Source organism: Anser brachyrhynchus, assembly GCF_964034855.1.
Source record: "Anser brachyrhynchus genome assembly, chromosome: 3".
NCBI classification, from domain to species: Eukaryota; Metazoa; Chordata; class Aves; order Anseriformes; family Anatidae; genus Anser; species Anser brachyrhynchus.
Genome location: NC_137696.1, coordinates 22,996,440 through 23,014,421, shown reverse-complemented (window position 1 = coordinate 23,014,421; position 17,982 = coordinate 22,996,440). Strand labels below are relative to the sequence as shown.

General features: G+C 48.4%; 1 protein-coding gene across 1 annotated transcript in view; it reads right to left on the bottom strand.

Annotated features, from left to right (window-relative positions):
- Positions 1-17,976, bottom strand: part of ITPKB (inositol-trisphosphate 3-kinase B) — a 59,994-nt gene extending 42,018 nt beyond the window's left edge. The window contains 3 exon segments of the mRNA XM_080587680.1: positions 15,375-15,805; positions 15,808-16,484; positions 17,767-17,976. Coding sequence (XP_080443806.1) covers positions 15,375-15,805; positions 15,808-16,324 — 948 coding nt within the window. The 5' untranslated portion in view covers positions 16,325-16,484; positions 17,767-17,976.
- Positions 17,977-17,982: the final 6 nt, after the last annotated feature.

Here is a 17,982-nt window from a genome sequence, read left to right as displayed (position 1 = left end):
CATCGTTTCAGGACCTTTGCACCATTCAATTACAAGGAAGTTTAGGAAGGATGGTTAAACAACCTTCCTCAGCCTTTTCTGACCACTGTCTGAGCCTAATATTTCTTATTAAAAGATCTGTACAGTCTTCAGTAGATCACTGTCTAAATGCAATCGTTTAGTTGAAAAATTGAGATTTTTGCTAAAATCTCATAATCTGCACAGAAGTTCTGGCCAGCAGGCTCTGCACTGTTTCCCATTTTAAGATTAACATAGTCAGAGCTGCTCTCCCATCTCCTGGCAGCTGCTTTTGTCAAGATCTCCGAATCTCCATTATCAGTAGAAAAAAAGTGCTTAGCTGTCAAATTTTATTTTACATGGCTATCGTGGTCTTTTCCATGGTTTACATGGAATCGTGGGTCTCCGATGTGCAGTTTGTATTGCCCTTGTTCTCCAGTCACCACTTTTCCCTTGTCTATGCTCTCACCTCCCATTTTTGCCTTGGAGATGATTCTTAATTTCCATGGAGATGTAAGAGCCAAATGCCACCTGCTGTCCTGGGCCCGTGACACACGTCCAAGCAGGAAGTCAGATTTTGCTTTACTCGAGTGTGGGCTTTTTGTTTCAGCTGGGGCAGGGAGGAGAGCTGGCTTTCTCAGTGTGTTATGGTAAAGCAGAATAAATTAAATGCTCTTCTGGCCTTTCTTTCCATTCACCAGATTTCTCAACTGAGGGAAGAAGCTATCCCAATAGTGCATTTGCCCACCCTTGCAGCCTTACCGTGAGCCCTGCCTTGTTTTTGCAGCCCCCAGCTCTTGCAGTCAGGTGGCTGAGACTTTGAACTTTCATTTTCAAAAAGAAAGCACATTTATAACCTTCTAGCTAAGGGAGATATGACTGTAAAATCAACCCAAGTGTAAGTAAAGGCACAGAAATCAGAAAAACAAACACAGCACTTGCCCCTGCCCACCCCACCAAAATAAATAAATAAATAAGTAAGTAAATAAATAAATAAATTGGTGGTTTTCAAGGCAATCCTCATTATTTTGAGAAGATCCATCCTTCAGTAACAACAAACTACAGCAGGACAGGAAAAAAGCTTACAAATCTTCCCACTGCAGGTAAAACCCAGGATTTTCCCAAGAACGGAAAAGCTATTTCCTACAGCTCCTGACCAAGAGAAGCTGCTGCTAAAAGGTTTGCTGTCCTGCACCACAGCATCTGTTTTGCACCCAAACCCTCCCAATACATGGAAGTAAAGGGGTCAGAAGACAGTCACGGTAATTCCCAGCAAAAGGCAGCTCCAATCCAGACACCAAGTGATTGATCCCTGCAGAGGAAACAGCACAAAATGTCCCAACAACACAGAAAAGCAGCAAGGGACAGAAAACTCGGTGATGGCTCAATATAGAAAATGTGCCCATTCCTTCCCTTCTGGCTGCAGCAAGGCATCTGCTAGCTGTTTGTTTGCTTCCCATTAATAAATCAGTTGAATGAGCCCAGTGTGACTGTCAGAGGAGTGAAAGTCTGCCATTCAGCTGTGTGTAAACTCCGGCTTTTCTGAAGATTTCTAGATCAGATTTCAGGGCCTCATGAGTTTGGGTAATTTTTCTAACTGAGGTTCCACATTACGTCTTCCGGAGAAGCTGCCAGTTATCTACAAAAGCTACAGCTCTTAATCATTTGATACCACAGGTTTCAGGTTGAATCACAGCAAAGTGTGGTTGACCTCAGATTACAGTGAAGCCCTCGCTCCATGGCATTGCACTTAAGGATTGGCGAGCACAAGAGCTGGAGGGAGCATGGCTTTCTTTACATCAGAGCTCAGCCAGAAACCTGGGGGAGAGGAGATGCTCAGGTCAGGCTGCACACAAATTAAATTGTGGGGCTGCGGAAAGAAAACTCTGAAATTTCTCGTCTGGAGCCATTTGGTTTCATTTTGGGTTATGTAATTTCTAATAACCCTTTCTCTTTTCCTTTCTGAATGCGTTTTGATGCCGAGGTCAACTTTTAAGTGAAAAATGCCATTTTGAATCAAATCTACATTTCAAATGCTTGCAAAACATAAACAAACCATTCCCAAAATGAAACATTTCATTCTGAAAGTGTCAGAATGACACACGTCGCTATTTTTAACATCCCACCCTCTTCCCCCACCTCTGTATTTTATTTCATTTTTTTTCTAGACCAGAAGTATTCAGGAAATGTGTTTGAATTTGTGAATCATTTTGACTCCCCCTCCCCCTTGACATTCACTGGAAAATTTACTCTTTGCCAAAATAACTGTTCTGCCAGCTCCAGCCAGCTCCTACGATCTCCTGTCCTGCTGGAGTTTTTCTGGACAGGACTGGTGGTCAAGATGTCTTGGGGAGGCACTACAGATGCTCCTGGGGTACAAGCAGAGCTGGAGGGCAAATCACAGCGTCTCTCCAGGCAGCTACAGGTTCTGTGCCATGAAGCAGCCCCGTCCCCCATGGCGCTGCCCGAAAAAGCCCCGAGCCACCCTCTCCGGAGACCAAACGGGGAGTCAGCCTCTGAGAGAAGCCACCACACAGACGGAGTTCCTCAATGAGGCTGGGCTGGCTTCCGGATAGTGGGGGAGAGCGCAGAGTTTTGGTTCTCTTGGAAAAATTTTAAACTCAACACCAGGCCTCTGAGGGCGGATGGGGTGTGCCAGGGCTTGGAGATGCTTCCATGCAAGTTCACGGAAATTTAGGCTTCGAGGTAAGGGTGACTGCACTGTGGCTTGCAAGGCAATACAGACGCTTGATTTTTCACAGCCTAGTGATTTGCAGGACAATTTATGCCTTTGCAATGCGAGTGTAAATATTACTGCTCTCATTTGTGAGTGTTTCGCTCCTACCCTGAAACTTCTAGCAAGTGGAAAATTTGGATCGCTCTCTCTCTTATTCCTCACATCCAACCTATCTGCAAGCCTCCCTGCTTTTTCCGGATAATATCCCTGACAGAGCCTTTCCAACTTACACACCCAAGTAAAATTCACCTCCAGGGCTCATCATCTCAGCTCTGAATTTCACATCTCAATATAGCCCTGCAGGCTTGCTCTGCAAAGATCCATCAAACCCATGGCTGAAAGATGGCTTTCTGAACCTGTCATCTGGCCCTTCTGCAGCTCTCTCCACCTTGACTCCTTCCCCCTAGGTGCATCAAGTCTTGGTTACTTGGCTTTTCTTTCCAAATGTGGTTTAATCTATTCCCATCACTAATTTCAGTGCTGAAAGATCAACTCCTGTGTACATTTAAGCATGAGATCAGCCTATACTCAACAGGCACCTCTGTGTGTTCCCCCCTTCTGGGAAGGGTTCCCATCCACGAGAACAAACCTGGGATGTGGAAGAGTTTTTAGGCTGGCCAAAAGCGCCAAGACCCAGTACCAGAGCTGGTCTGGCTGTAAAATACAGGAATGGCCAAAACCAGCACAGGTGGCACTGTGCTACCTCTGCATTGCCTTCGTCACTGGCCTGTCCCCTGATCAATGTCACGGACACTTCTGATGAGCCAGACTCCCACGCTGCCTCCCTCAGCTCAGAAAAGCCATTCCAGCACCAGAGAGAAACACGAGAAAACAGAGACCCGAGGAGAGAGGCCAAACCTTTTCTCCTCAAATGAGATGTAGATGGAGGGATGCTAGCAGTGAAGGAGCAGAGCTATAGCCATTTGTTTCAACCTCCTGTGCAAGGAGGCTTCCACAAGAGCCAGATGATATTAGCTGCACGCTTCTCTGAGAGAGGGTCTGGCTCAGGTTGGAGCTGGTTTTCCACTCCTTTATCTTGAATGTATGAGCTTTAAGCAGACTTTTTTTTTTAGTGGTGGCACATCTAGGTCAAAAACTGTGATATACGGTTTTTGTGAAGGTGGCAATGTGACACCTGACAGGTAATTCTGTGGGCTTTGCAAAAAGAATAGATCAAGGTTAGATCTCACTCTGTTGAAAGTATGGAAGGAAAATGCAGGATTTGTCAAGCAGAAAGAGATAAACTGGACTGGGAACATTGTATATACAAATTCCTAGGAGAACATTAAAACAATGGAGCTGGGAGAGCACACTTGTCAGGGTTTCTTTTTCAAACAATTGGTTTCACATACACTGCCTTTTAAAATATAACAGTAATTCAGGTGGATAGAGACAAGATACAGTTCCAAGATCTCATTCCTTTGTTTCCCATATGGACACCCTCATCTCTACCCCAGTAAGACATTCCTATCATGAAAGTGCAGGATGAAGGGCTCTCAGCTCTAAGTAAATAAGGCTGTGAAGAGACAAAAACTAAAAAACTTTTTTTTTTTTTTGAGGCTGCTCGACAATTACATTTCTGAGTTCAAAGCTTATCTACTAGTGGCAGCTGAGACTACCCTACGCAGCAGGAATGGGCAAAGGGGAGAGGCTGCAAGGGGTGCAGCTGTGTGCTGGGAAAGGACTCGGAGGCCAGTGCAGTGCTGGCAGCTGTGAGAAGCACCAGCACCTCTGCCTGCCCCCAGTACCAGTAGCCACTACCTGGGCAGCACGCACTTGCTGCTGTCCCACACTCCCATCTGCAACAGCTCCCAGAGGTGGAAATACTACCCTGGCTCCCTCACGGTCACTTTGTCTGAGTACTGAGGACAGCAGAAGGTACGAGGCGATGCTGAATGAGCCCCAGTGGAGTTAAGCTGATGCTATACATGGATTGAAAAAAAATGTTTCAACCTATGGGGCCTTATTCAGGCTCATCTCTAATTATATCCTAGGATCAGGCTTTGAAAGCAGTTCTGTAGTCCTCAGTAAGGGTAACTTTGCAGTTGTTATTTGAGTTCCTTGCCAATCTGTTGTTGGATTTTCCATTTGACATTATTAAGGGATTAAGTTGTTTGTCTCATCATTTTTATCTGTCCTGCCGAATTTCCTACAAACAGACTTTAGCCAGCCCAGAGCAGATAGAAAGTGGAAAGAAAAAAAAAACAACAATCAAACAAACAACAACGCAAAAACTACAACCCACTTTCAAGATACAATCTTGGTTCAGGATTTGTTCTTATTGTTTAAATTTATTACTTTGGATATATCAACTTTGCTGACTCCTTAAATCTGGAATGTATTAAAGAAAGCATTAGGTGTTACAACACGTTATTGTATTATAATGTCCTGATTCAGCTACAGCTGTGGAAGAAATATATAACAGGAGATCCTGCAGAGTTATACATTTTCGACTAAGATCATCAGTTGACATAGAGAAGATAAAAACAAATGTAGCTGAGCCTGGAAAGAATGTTGCTAAAATTGGACAAACGTTTAATGTGAGTAGCCTAGGGGTGCAATAACTTTGCCTGAAACTTAACAAAACCCACCCATATAAAACATACCCAGGGAGATTGCAGATCGGACTTTGACCAGCCAAAAAAGCAAACCTGACTTTTCCTCCCTTCCTACAGATGCAGGTTTGAATGGTCCCTGCAGTGTGTTAAATAGATATTGCCCATAACAGCGCACATAACACACACAGGCGTCCTGGACTATTGTATTTAAGTACCAGCTTACTAAAAATGCTTTGAAAACAGGTAGCTCAATGGGATACAAGCTATTCTTCCCCCTCCCCACAACACCTTGTCAAAGGATGGCGGCAACAAACGAGGCCTAGGAGCGAGCCGAAGACGAGGCACTGCTCCTGCCCTTTTAGCGAGCAGTGGGAATGGAGACCAGCGAGGAACAAGAAAAAAACATTCAGCCTTAAATACAGTTTCCAAAAAATCACCCTTCAGATTTCTGTTTATAAGGCTCCTGTCCCCAAAGGCTGTGTGCACCAGTGGACAGAGCCCGTGTGGGGCCTGCTTCTCTGCTTCGTGAGTTCAGTTTCACGTTGGACTCGGTGCAAGATGTAACTGGATACATGAAGGGGAGAGCAAGGGGAAAAGTGATAACGGACCGCATCTGCAGCACGCTCCTGCTGGCTTCAGCGGAGCTACAACAGCTTTTATCAGCTTTTTATCTGACCCTAACAAAAGGAGCGAATTGTTTAGCAAAGGAAGAGGGTTCTTTGATTCTATCTTGCTGCAGATGAATTGCCCAAGCAAGGGCAAAGGGACAGGAAGCGAAGGGGGAGGAGGGGTGATGCTGAAGGTAGGTGCTGCCGTTGTTGAGCTCTCTGCTAACCTCCACTCTCTGACACCTTTCTGCCTTCTCCCTGGCATTACGATCCTACCGAGAAGTTGTGCCGAGTGTTCCTGGCATTGGTCTTCATTCCAGCAACGCCCAAAGCATTCAGGCTGAAAGGAGTTTTGTAACAATAAAGGCTGCAGGATAACTGCAACACACCCCCTCTGCTTCGCAGTCTGCAAGTCCCATCTTCCAAAACGCCAGGTACAAGAGTTAAAGCCAAGGATGAAAACCCAGAAGCCACCAACGAAACCCTTATCAATTCAATGAGGCCCGCGCCACAGGAACTACAGGTGCTGTCCTCTCTGCAAACCAAATGCACAAAGCAAACAGTGAAGAGCATCTGATTCTGCACTTTGAACCAAACCTCATTAAAATGTCTGTCAGCATGGCACTTCAGAGCCCATGTAGGTCTCTCTGGGGGAGGACGGATGCTTTACTATTACTTAAGAACCGCAACAGTGCTAAATGCTAATGCAGTTCCTGTTGTGTACTGCTGATCAGATAATGCACTGTACTACAAGTCGTTTGAAGTGCTAAGCACTTACTGTTTTACCCCCTAGCTCTCCTCCCCAAAGCAATCGCTGTGTTTTGGCTAACAATGTATCACAGATCTGAAGGGAAGAATTGAAATCCTTCCGCCAGGTTGTGTCGTTTTACACTACATTAATGAAAAAAAATGTTCTTTCCTATTAAATAAATAAACAAACAAACAACTTTTCTTCTCATAGCTGAAATGTATGATAACATTGAAATAAATATTATAAGGAAGGATAAAGGCTAATATGGGTCTTAGCAGCCTGCAGCTGCTTCAGACTTTAATACTGCTGCTCAATGACAAACTACAGGCCGGAAAATTCCTTCTGCAGTCACCACAACCCACAGCTGACTGTGGTAGAAAGGGTCTCCCTCCACAGGCACAAAGCTGCAACAGAAGCTCTCCAGTGCTGAACTCCCACCACGGCTGGGAAAGAAGAAGCTGCGATCTGCATCTCTTAAAAGCACCCACCAAACCTGAGTGCGGACTGAAACTTGCAGCTGGAGACCCTGAGGTTATAAACATACCCACACCAACTTGTGCTGCTGGGCGATCATCCCTGTTACAGAGCAAATCACACATTTTGCTGCCTAAACACCGACTGAGGAGCCAAATCACAGGCACTTTCATTTGAGGCTGATAGACCTCAGACTGAAGCGGGTTTCTGATGTACTTGCAACTATTGTGCGGGTTATGCATGACGTGGATTTTTACGTGTATGAATACGAATGAAATTCTGACAAATGTTATAAAACACATTTACGTGTATTTTAGGAACAAATTCCTGTCTTAAGCACACTCCTTGGCTAATCCTAAAGATACCATCAGAGTGAATAGAAAAGAAAGGTACCATAGGAGGGGATTTATCCCGAGGAGATACCCAACGTGGCTGAACATGATGAATTCTGTCAAAGGGCCACTGCAAGTGACCCAGCAGGTATTGAAGCACACGTTGCCCTAAAAGTCACATTTGAGGATACAAATTAGGCAGCTAAGTCACTTGGTGATTTGCAAATGTTAACATTCAGTTTTCACCGTCTGCTAAATATTAACTTGTCTTTCTTAGAAAGCTTGGCTGGGCTTCATTGGATGAAAGCAGGTCAAATTTACTGCACAAATTTTCCTACCGGTATAAACAAAAATAATCTCTAACAATTACAGAAGACTAATCTTAGCTGAAGCGACATTTAACATCATACATAGATGTCATTATTCCTCTAGTGAGTTAGAACAGATTTACATGTAAAGAAAACATTAGCTCAGCGCAGGCTTTCAGTCACTGCTTGGCATGCAAAAGTTCAGTGCTGCACTAATATTTTCTTCTTATGCAAACCCAACACATTATAGAAATCATATGGAAAACATGAGACAGCTGCTGACTATTGTTTTGATTGCTTTTTGTCTTTGCAAGGCTCTAAAAAGTTAAAGACAAAACTGTGAAGTTTTCACTGATCCAGGAACTTCATTCTGTGGACATTCAGCTTAATGCCCTAAGAGGTATTAAGGGGTAACCAGCAAAGCTCCTGACATCTGTGATTCCCGTCAGAAGGGGACGAAAGGTGGCTGTTTCCAGAGCTGGAGACCCTAAGAATGATGAACATCATGCTTGTTCTTGTCTCTTTTTTCACCTCAGAAATGTTTTGGACTTTATTCCATTTTTATGAACTCTTTTAGTGTGAAATTGTTTTAAAAACAAAATATGCAAGAGACATCATCTGTGTTAGCAAGTAAGGCATCTGCTATGTGCCATGTCACTCCTGTGCTGTCAATCATGGAGAATGTTAGCAGAAAAGAAACCCTTCCCAATTAGCTTAAAAGTGTTGATGAAAATGGGTCTGAAATAGCACCGCTCATCTCCCACTGGGTTATTGCACCATCTTCACCTAGCCTCTGTGGGTGGGAGCCCATAAAAAAGCTGCTTATCTGCCGAGAAGGCCACATGAGTAGGTAGAAGATAAACTACCAAAGACAGAGCAGTGCTTTGTGAATTCCCAGGAGTGAACAGACTCAGTCTAAGAACAGCCTGAACCTCTGCCCAGCCTGCCAGGCACTGGGTGGTCCTGATCTTGTCCCATGCTGTGCCACCAAGCCTGCTGAATGTGTGGTGCTCTGAGCAAGGAGAAGCAGAGGTGCCCACCTTATTCTCCTCTTTCTCTGAGTCTTCCCAGAGCAGGGCTGAAAGAGGCTCCATCCTTTGGCACTTCACCTGGTGGGCTAAGCATCTTCCCCTGCCAGCCGCAATGCCGTGCACACTACTTAAAAGTACACATTACGAGACTAAGAATAACTTCAGAGCAAACAAGCAGGGCCCTAATATGCTAGACATTGTATTGATATTATATTGGTAATACCACTCAAGCTCATCACCTTAGGAGCTTTTAATATAACCATGGCAGGAGGAAGGAGCAAAGTATGTAAACAGAGTGAGCCTAAAGACATATATTCACAGGGCTTGCATGCATCACCATAGCCATGTGTTCATGGTTTCTCTTACACAGAGACTTCCTGATCATAGTCGCAGCTATGAAAGGGAATGAAAGCACATTTAATTTGATGGATTTTTATAGAAACAAGCCAGCAGTGTTGTTGTCAGCTTACACCTTGGAAGATCTGAAAGAGAAATAAGCATGGGTCCCACAGGCCCTTGGCTAATACTAATCCTATCTAAACTTGGCTCTTCAGAAAAATGCTACAGCCATTGTGAGTCAAACAAACAAATCAATAAAAAAATCATCTGTCAGCAGCAGTGCCATGAGCATTTTCCAAACACTCTCGTCATTTTGCACATGGTAATGGAAGTCTCTTATCCTAAGCAAGCTGTTCTGCCTGCTGAAAGGAACAGAGGTTTCACAATGTACCAGGAGTTTCTTGATTACTGTTCAGCATATATCCCTGTGTTTACACAGTGGTGGTGGGAAAACCAGAAAGAGGAACACTGCAGTATCTTCCATTATTTTTCCAGGAGTTTTGTTGTTGTTGTTTCCTATAGTACATACTGGCACAATTTCTGCATTTCTTTTGACTCTTCTTTTGCTTTGTTTCTAGCAGCTGAGGAATTGAAAAATAAGGGGATTTAGGGGATTTGGCTGAGCAAGGATCTGCTGCTCAAACTGAGGTGAAGATTGGAGGCAGTCTGGGCTGCAGCGATCATACCCTTGTTGAGTTTGTGACCTCGAGGAATATGGGCCTGACAAAGAGCAAAGTCAGGACCCTGAACTTTTGAAGAGTGAACTTCCAGCTGTTTAAAGACCTAGTGGATGAGATCCCCTGGAACACTGTCGTTAGGGACAAAGGAGCTGAACAGAGCTGGCAGCTCTTTAAGGATACTTCTCTTAGAGCACAAGAGCTCTCCATCCCCATGTGAAAGAAATTAAGCAGGGAAGGCAGCAAACTGGCATTGTTGAGCAAGGGCCTGCTGGGCAAACTGAGGCACAAAAAGGAAATTCACGGGCAGTGAAAGCAGGGACATGTGGCCTGGGAAGAGAACAGCCCTTCCAACCCAAGCCGTTCTATGATTCTATGACTCCCAGGGGATGACTGTGCCCACCTTGCCGAGCGTTCTAGAATCACAGAATATCCCAAGTTGGAAGGGACCCACAGTGATCATCAAGTCCAACTCCTGGGTCCACACAGAACCACCCGAAAACCAAACCCTCATGTCTTAGAGTGTTGTCCAAATGCTTCCTGGGCTCTGCCAGGTTTCGTGCTGGGACCACTTCCCTGGGAAGCCCGTTCCAGTGCCCAACCACCCTCTCAGTGAAGAACATTTTCCTTATATCCAACCTGAACCTCCCTCATCACAGCTTCACGAAATTCCCTTGGGTCCTATCACGGGTCCCCAGGGAGCAGAGATCAGCGCCTGCCCCTCCACTCCCCTCGTGAGGAAGCTGTAGGCCGTGGTGATGTCTCCCCTCAGTCTCCTCTTCTCTAGGCCGAACAAACCAAGCAACTTCAGACGCTCCTCATATGTTTTCCACTCTAGACCCTTCACCATATTTGTAGCCCTCCTTTGGACATACTCTAATAGTTTTATATCTTTCTTAAACTGTGGTAGCAAAAACTGCACACAGTGCTCAAGGTGGGACAATCTTGCCCCTCAACCAGCTAGCAATGCCGTGCCTGATGTACCCCAAGATGTGGTTGTCCCTGCTGGCTGACAGGGCACACTGCTGGCTCATGTTCAGCTTGCTGTTGACCAAAACCCACAGACCCCTTTCTTCAGGGCTGCTGTCCAGCCTCTCATTCCCAGCCTACATATACAGCCAGGGTTGCCCCTTCCCAGGCGCACAAACCAGCACTTACTCGGGTTAAATGTCATATTGTTGGTGATTGACAAATCAGCTCTCTGATTTGTCAAGATCTTTCTGCAAGACCTCTCCACCCTTGATGGAGTCAAGAGCTCCTCCCAATTTAGTATCATCTACAAACTTAATGAAAACACCTTCTAGTCCTACATCCAAGTCATTTATGAAAACAGAGAAAAAAACTGGCCCTAAAATGGAGCCCTGCTGAACCCCACTGATGACTGGTCGCCAGCCTGATGTAACCCCATTTACCATAACCCTTTGAGCCCAATCCGTCAGCCAATTGTTCACCATCATATTATGTTTTTATCTAGCTGTATGCTGGACATTTTGTCCAGGATACTGTGAGAAACAGTACTGAAAGCTTTGCTAAAACCCAAAAAGATTCCTGGCTTTCCTTGGTCAGCTAGGTGGGTGACTTTGTTGTAAAGGAAATTAAAGTTTGTTAAGCAGGACCTTCCCCTCATGAACCTGTGTTGGCTAAGACCAATGATCACGTTGTCCTTCAGATGTTTTTCAGTAACTCCTAGAATAATTTTCCCCATAATTTTACTAGGCAATGAATGAGACTGACAAGCCTGTAATTACCAGGGTCTTCTTTCTTGCCTTCTTGAAAATTGGAGTGACTTTTGCCAGCTTCCAGTCAAGCGAGACCTCTCCAGATTCCCAAGACCATTGAAAAACAATTGAGAGAGGTCTCGTGACGACATCAGCCAGCTCTCCGAGTACCCTGGGATGAATCCCATCACGCCCCATTGACTTGTATGCATCAGATTAGATCACTGATGATGACTTACTGTAATAACCGTCATTTGAATATATTTTGCTAAAGGAGTACAGTCAGATTCCAAGACTGGGGCCAGTTGTCCTGCTGCTAAGTACACCTCGGTCTATCAGCTATCCCTTGGGAAGAGCAAACAGGGTCCCCAGAAGCAGCCAAGCTCACAGATACAAATTTTTCCACTGAAGTTAGTCACAGTCATAGCTAGAATGGGGCTTCTTTTGCGTGTGAAATCCCTTTCTATTAGGCTGCCATCTTAGGCTATTTGTGCCACTTAATAGTTGGGATGGGGAGCACCCTCTCACTTCCCTGCACATTCAACCTGCACAACCAGGCAAGAGGGAAGAAGCCCTCCCCCAGCACGATACATGCTGTGACAGAGACAGACATCCTTCCAAGAGCTGCTTTCCCTGGCTTGCAGTTAGAGAAACACGTACTTTCCTCAAGCTGCCCAGGTTGCTGTTGCAAGGATTTGCAGCAAGGGCTGCTCTGCAGCATGTCAAACCATGGTGTCCTCATCCAAACACGCTGCCTGGACAGGCCATCCCTCCCACACAGCCCACGAAGTGTAATCCCTCAAGCATCATCGAAACCTTGCAAGCATCAATAAACAAGCATGGAGCTTCTCCATCACCAGCCCACAGCCCAGGGAAAGCCACAGCTGCAAAAGCTCTTACATGGAGGTTTACTCAGACCTTAAGTAGACTTGCAATTAAACATCAGCAAAACATCACACTGCTCTTATTGTCTGTGTACTTCACAAGTCCTTTATAATCATGGCATAGTCACTATTTTCTAATGCTTTATGGCCACCATGCACCAGAGAATGCACCAGGGACATGCAACGTACTGAATAAAGTGTTTCAACAAACTGGCGTGGAGCCTGTATCAAATTGGGTTATGGGGTCAAAAAAAAGTGGCCACACTACCTCCCTTCCTTTCACTAAGCAACATCATTTTCCTCTGATGACTGTCCAGTTTGTGGACCCCACTGCAAATGCAGTTTCCTACCTGAAGTATAAACAGAGGACAAGTCAGCCGGAGGGATCTGCCTTTTCCCCGGGAACACCAGGAGGAACTACAATAGACAGCCGGACATCCCTAATAGACTGGCTAAGCTAGACGGCATCCAGAAAGGAAGGGCAGAAGCAAGCCTGCTGTTTATCAAATCTATAAACATGCAATAGGAGATGTGCAGTGCAGAACATATTTGCAGTGAGAATGGCTTTCCTGCAGCTCATCGTGACCTCTCCTCTAGGTACAACAGTCCTTCCCTGCATCAGCAGCAAACAGGGCAGACCAGCAGGGCTCTGCCCCTGCCCAGCATTTACCTACTCAGCTCAGAGGAACGATGTTGGTTTCTATTTTCTATTTGGGTCAGAGCAATCATAGACGTGAGTAGGGATTGGGTGAAGAACTCAATGAGAGCAGCCCTACAGAGAAGGACTTGTGGGTTCTGGTGGACAGAAAGCTCGACATGAGCCAGCAGTGTGCGCTTGCAGCCCAGAAGGCCAACTGCATCCTGGGCTGCATCAACAGAGGAGTGGGCAGCAAATCGAGGGAGGGGATTGACCCCCTCTGCTCTGACCTTGTGAGGCCCCACCTGGAGTGCTGCAACCAGGTCTGGGGCCCCCAGCACAAGAAGGATGTGGATCTGTTAGAGGAGTTCAAGGCCAGGCTGGATGGGGCTTTGGGCAGCCTGATCTAGTGGAAGGTGTCCCTGCCCATGGCAGGGGGGTGGAATTAGATGATCTTTAAGTTCCCATCCAGCCCAAACCATTCTGTGATTCTGTGGGCCAAGGTCTCCCGGAAGCACTTATTTTGACAGAAAAGCACAAGTTGTGGAGACAGCTTCTCACACATTCTGTCTCGTTACACAACTCATTTCCAGACAACATGTGTTGTTAAAAGGAAACAGTGAGTTCACAAAAACAAATGAGTGTGCAACCTGAGACTGCTTCGGTAGCTGTGTGTCATTATGGACTTAAGATGTTGCCAACCAGTACACACAGTTGGGTGTTATTTATATGAATCAGCTTTGAATTGCTTGGCATTCGCACACAGTCCTGCTGAGAAGTTGACTATAACCTGCCAAAGCCAGTGATCAGCCCTGCACGGGACCTTTGGAGCCCAGCGGAAAGCATCTTTGCAAATTAGCCCAGCCGCTCCTTCTGAGACGACTCCAGCACTGAAATACTGAATCGAATGCACCTCCTCAGACTTCCTGACACATTTTGGACCAGTTCTTCATCGTGTTTAGCTTGTAGAAGTCCTACTGAGCCCAGCAGAGTTACTCAGGTCTTAGACCCGATCTGATCCAGGCCTACTGGTGATACAAACAAGCTCTGCCTGTCCGCTGCCGAGCCACTGGGCTGGCTGAGCTCACTGTAGGCCACAGGAGGCTGCACGGAGTCAGCCCGAGACCCCGGGAGGCTTTCCGCAGTAGCATCAGGGATGATTCTGCTCATCGGCGAACTGTTTTCGGCAGAAAACCAGTGAGAACTGGCATAAGTAACATTCATTACGTAGTTCGGAGAATAGAGCAAAGATTACTACAGCTCGTGCACATAAAACCAGCAGCATTTATCAGCAGAGGGATTACAGCAGCTATGAAAGGGAGAGATCTGATTCATCTGTCAAGAGCCCCGAAGTACAAAACTGTCTGCAAACACGGTGAGCCACGGATTCCTAGCTTTGTTAAACCATGCTTTTACTCAACTGCTGCTCCATCCTAAGCAGAACTGAGCCTGAGTTCTTGGAAAAGGACAAAGCAAATAGAAAAGCAAATATGTTTATTTCAGTCTGCTGAGTGTTTTATAAACCACAGCGTGTCAGTTCTTCATAAGTTTGATACCTCAACTTTACTTAGGTATTTCTCCGCTCCAGACTTCCTCGTGTAATTGAGCTTAGCAACTGAGTTTCACTATAATGTGTCTACGGAAAGTTAAACACAATGAACCACATCACTGAAAGTTGACGGGCCATTATCAATCGCTTTACAATTCAGGAGGCAGTGGGCTGCCCTGCATTTTTCAGAGTTTTCCAGCGTGATCTCAAGCTTCAGCACTGATCTCAAATCAACGTAATATCTTGCATCCAGAATATGGGAGAGCCCACACTCTGATCAGAGAACCTCATGACTGCTGCCCTGCACTGGGATAAGGCAGTTCAAAGCCTTCCAGATAAACAGCGTGACAGCTCAGAGCAAAGTATGCTCTGTATGGTGCACTCAGACATGGAACGAATTCCCAAAGCGATGCAACAAACCCTGTGAGTGCCTGCCTTTAGAGAATGCCTCAAAGCCCTCTCCTCCACAGAGACCTCTTTGCTTTTGAGGGTAACATGGCACCGATGCTTTATCGCTGTTTTAGCCTCTGCGAGGACTGCACAGCAGGATGAGTGTCACTGCTCTCTCCCACGAGCTCGGCATTTTCAGACTTGCGACAGGGGTAAGTTTTTCATGTGAGAGAAAGCAAGCACCTCCAAGCAAATGCAAAGCTTCTCTGCGGACCTCTGCTGCAACCTCGGACCCCTGCAGTGGCCGTGCCTGGGCTGTGAGGCCATGCCCAGCACGGGGCAACTGCCAACACGTTCCCCACCTCCCCAAAAGTGGTCACTCACCACTCGAGGCTTCTGCTGGTCCAGGGTCTGCAGGAAGGCGGGCGTTTGGTCCAGGGTACGCTCGGGGTCACTGGAGATGTCCTCCTCTGACTCCTCCCAGGATGACGAGAAGCCAGTGGAAGAGGCTGAGGATGATGAGAGCTTCCGGACGGGCAGGTTGCTGGGGGGCACGGCACCTGCCTCCTCCTCCGGGCCCCCCAGGTCCGTGATGATGACGGCAGGGATGCTCCCACTGATGGCAGGGCATCGGCCCTCCAGTCCTGTGGGGGCCACTACCATGTCTCCTTGCTGCTGTCCAGGCCCTGATGGCTCCAGAGGGCTGCTACCCTCCGCCTGCCCCACGGCCTGCGCCTCCATCATCACTAGGCCCCCCAAGGACCCTTCAGTGCTCGGCTGCCTCAGCACCTCACCAGCATCGGGGTCCTTGCTCTCCCATAGGCTCGCAGCCAGGGTCCTGTGCCAAGCCCGACCGCTGGTGCTGTGGGGCTGGCAGGCCGCGGTGAGGATGGCCAGGGCGAGGACGGCCGAGGAGAGGACGGCCCAGGGCTCCATAAGAGGTGGGCAGCAGAACTGTGCGCCTGGATGTGTGCCTCGAAGAGCCCCACTTTCTGGTTCACTTGGACGTTGTGCAGCTCCCGCTGCAGGCAGCGTGCCACGGGGGAGCCTGGCTGCCCATCTCCATCCCGGCTGCCCCTCCGTCCCCCAGGGCTGCCCAGCTGCTGCGGGGGCTCCTCAGGCGGTGGCAAGAAGAAAGCAGAGCCAAGGCACGGCGTGCGGGGCGGCACAGCGGCTGGGCTGAAGACAGGGAGTGAGTGGCAGCCGCCGGGTGTCTCTGGGCTCCTGGGCAGGACTTGTCTGGGAGGAGACGGTGTCTTGCTCCCACTGCTTGTCACCTCGCTGTTGCTATTCATCATCACCAAGCTATTGAACGCATAGCAGTACACAGCCATAGTAGTCAGCCAGGGTGCACAGGGAGGCCACCACCACCGCCTCGGCGCTCGGGCTCAGCGGGGCTGCCGGGGGTCTCTCCACACCGGGAGTGGCAGCATCACCAGCAGGCAGAAGGGGAGCTGGGCTGGCCCCGGCACACAGCTCCATAAAATGGAAAGCCTGGGGAGAGAGAGAGAGAGAAAAGTGGTGAGAGTGACTCTACTCCCCCCTGAGTTCGCCCTCTAGCTGTGTACACCGCTGGCTAAACCCTTCCCTTCCCGGGTGGCGCCTGCTGCCATGGATCCTGAGGATGCCTGCGTGCATCCCGGTGTGCTGCCTTCAGGAACATGGGCCACACTGGTCACCTGAAGGATATGAGCCAAGGGGAAATCAGTTTGGAGGCTGCTTCCCCTCCTTCCTGCCCTTCCTGATGCTTCCCTAGGCTGTCTGTTGATGAAGCCACAGAACTGGTGTCCAAGAAGATACCGCAGAGTCAGCAGCTAGTCCCACAACAAAATTGGGGAGTTACAGCCAACTAGTGCGAACTTTCGAGGTGGAAAAAAGTTGGAAGCTTCTGAGTATCTCGCCCAAAAGGTGTCATTTTCCGAATGAAAGAAAAAACTCCAAAGAGCTCAAATTTGCTACCTTCTGGTTTGTCACCTGTGTCCAACCATGTTCCAGTCTCGTGCACGGATTTCCGTTCAGTAACTGCCTGCCCAGTTTTGTACATTATGGGACCACGTCTCCACTAGCTCCCTACCTGCCCATGTACAACATCTTCACATATGCCCTGTCTAAGCGTGTTTCCCTTGCACACACCTGCCTTCTGGGATGCCGACTGCTGCAACCACCTCCAAGTTACAGCCTGGGTCCCACGTATGCACATGGCTGGCGGTGTTTGCCCTACTGTGAGAGCGTGCATGCATGTAAGAGAGGCTCTGCTTTTGTATGCGGCCATCTGTGCCCCTCTGTACTTTTGCGTGCCTTCCTCTGTGTCCGTTTATTCCATGTGCCGCTGGAGCCGCGATCCTCATGCTACGCCAGGGAATGAGGAGCCCATAAAAACGCAGGCTGACTGGGCGTGCGGGCTTGTTTACACACACGTGTGCTAACCCTGGCTGTGGCTGCACACTTCTTTGGAAGTACCTGTGTGTGATGCCGGCACCCCTGCGAGGACCCAGGCAGACAAACGCCGACAGGTCTAGGCGCAGTCCCCAGCGCCTCTGTAACCAAAGGCTCCCCATCGCTCCAGGCACCTCTCCGCGGCTCAGCAGAGCGCAGGCTGTGCAGAACCCCCCCTCTCCGCACGGCCCCCCGGCACCGCGAGGCGCTGGGACACATTTTGGGGCCGGACAGCCCGCCTGAGCCTCCCCCAGCCGGGGGGGGGGGGGAAGCATCCAGCCCCCGGTCCCCTCCACCCCTCCCGTCCCTCCCTCCCTCCCTCCCCACCACCGCCCCGTACCTGCCTGCAGGCTCCGCGCCCGCCTCAGTGCTCGGCGCCCGGCAGCGCCCGCAGGCGCCGGCGGCCGCAAGGCGCTGCTGGAGCCATCCCCGCGGGCACGGGGCGCGGGGCGCGGCCGGGAGCCTCGCTGTGCCCGCGGCTCCGCTCGGCTCTGCGGGGAGCTGGGGGAAGGGAAGGGAAAGGGAGGGAAGGGGGAGGCCGCCGGGCTCCCCGCTC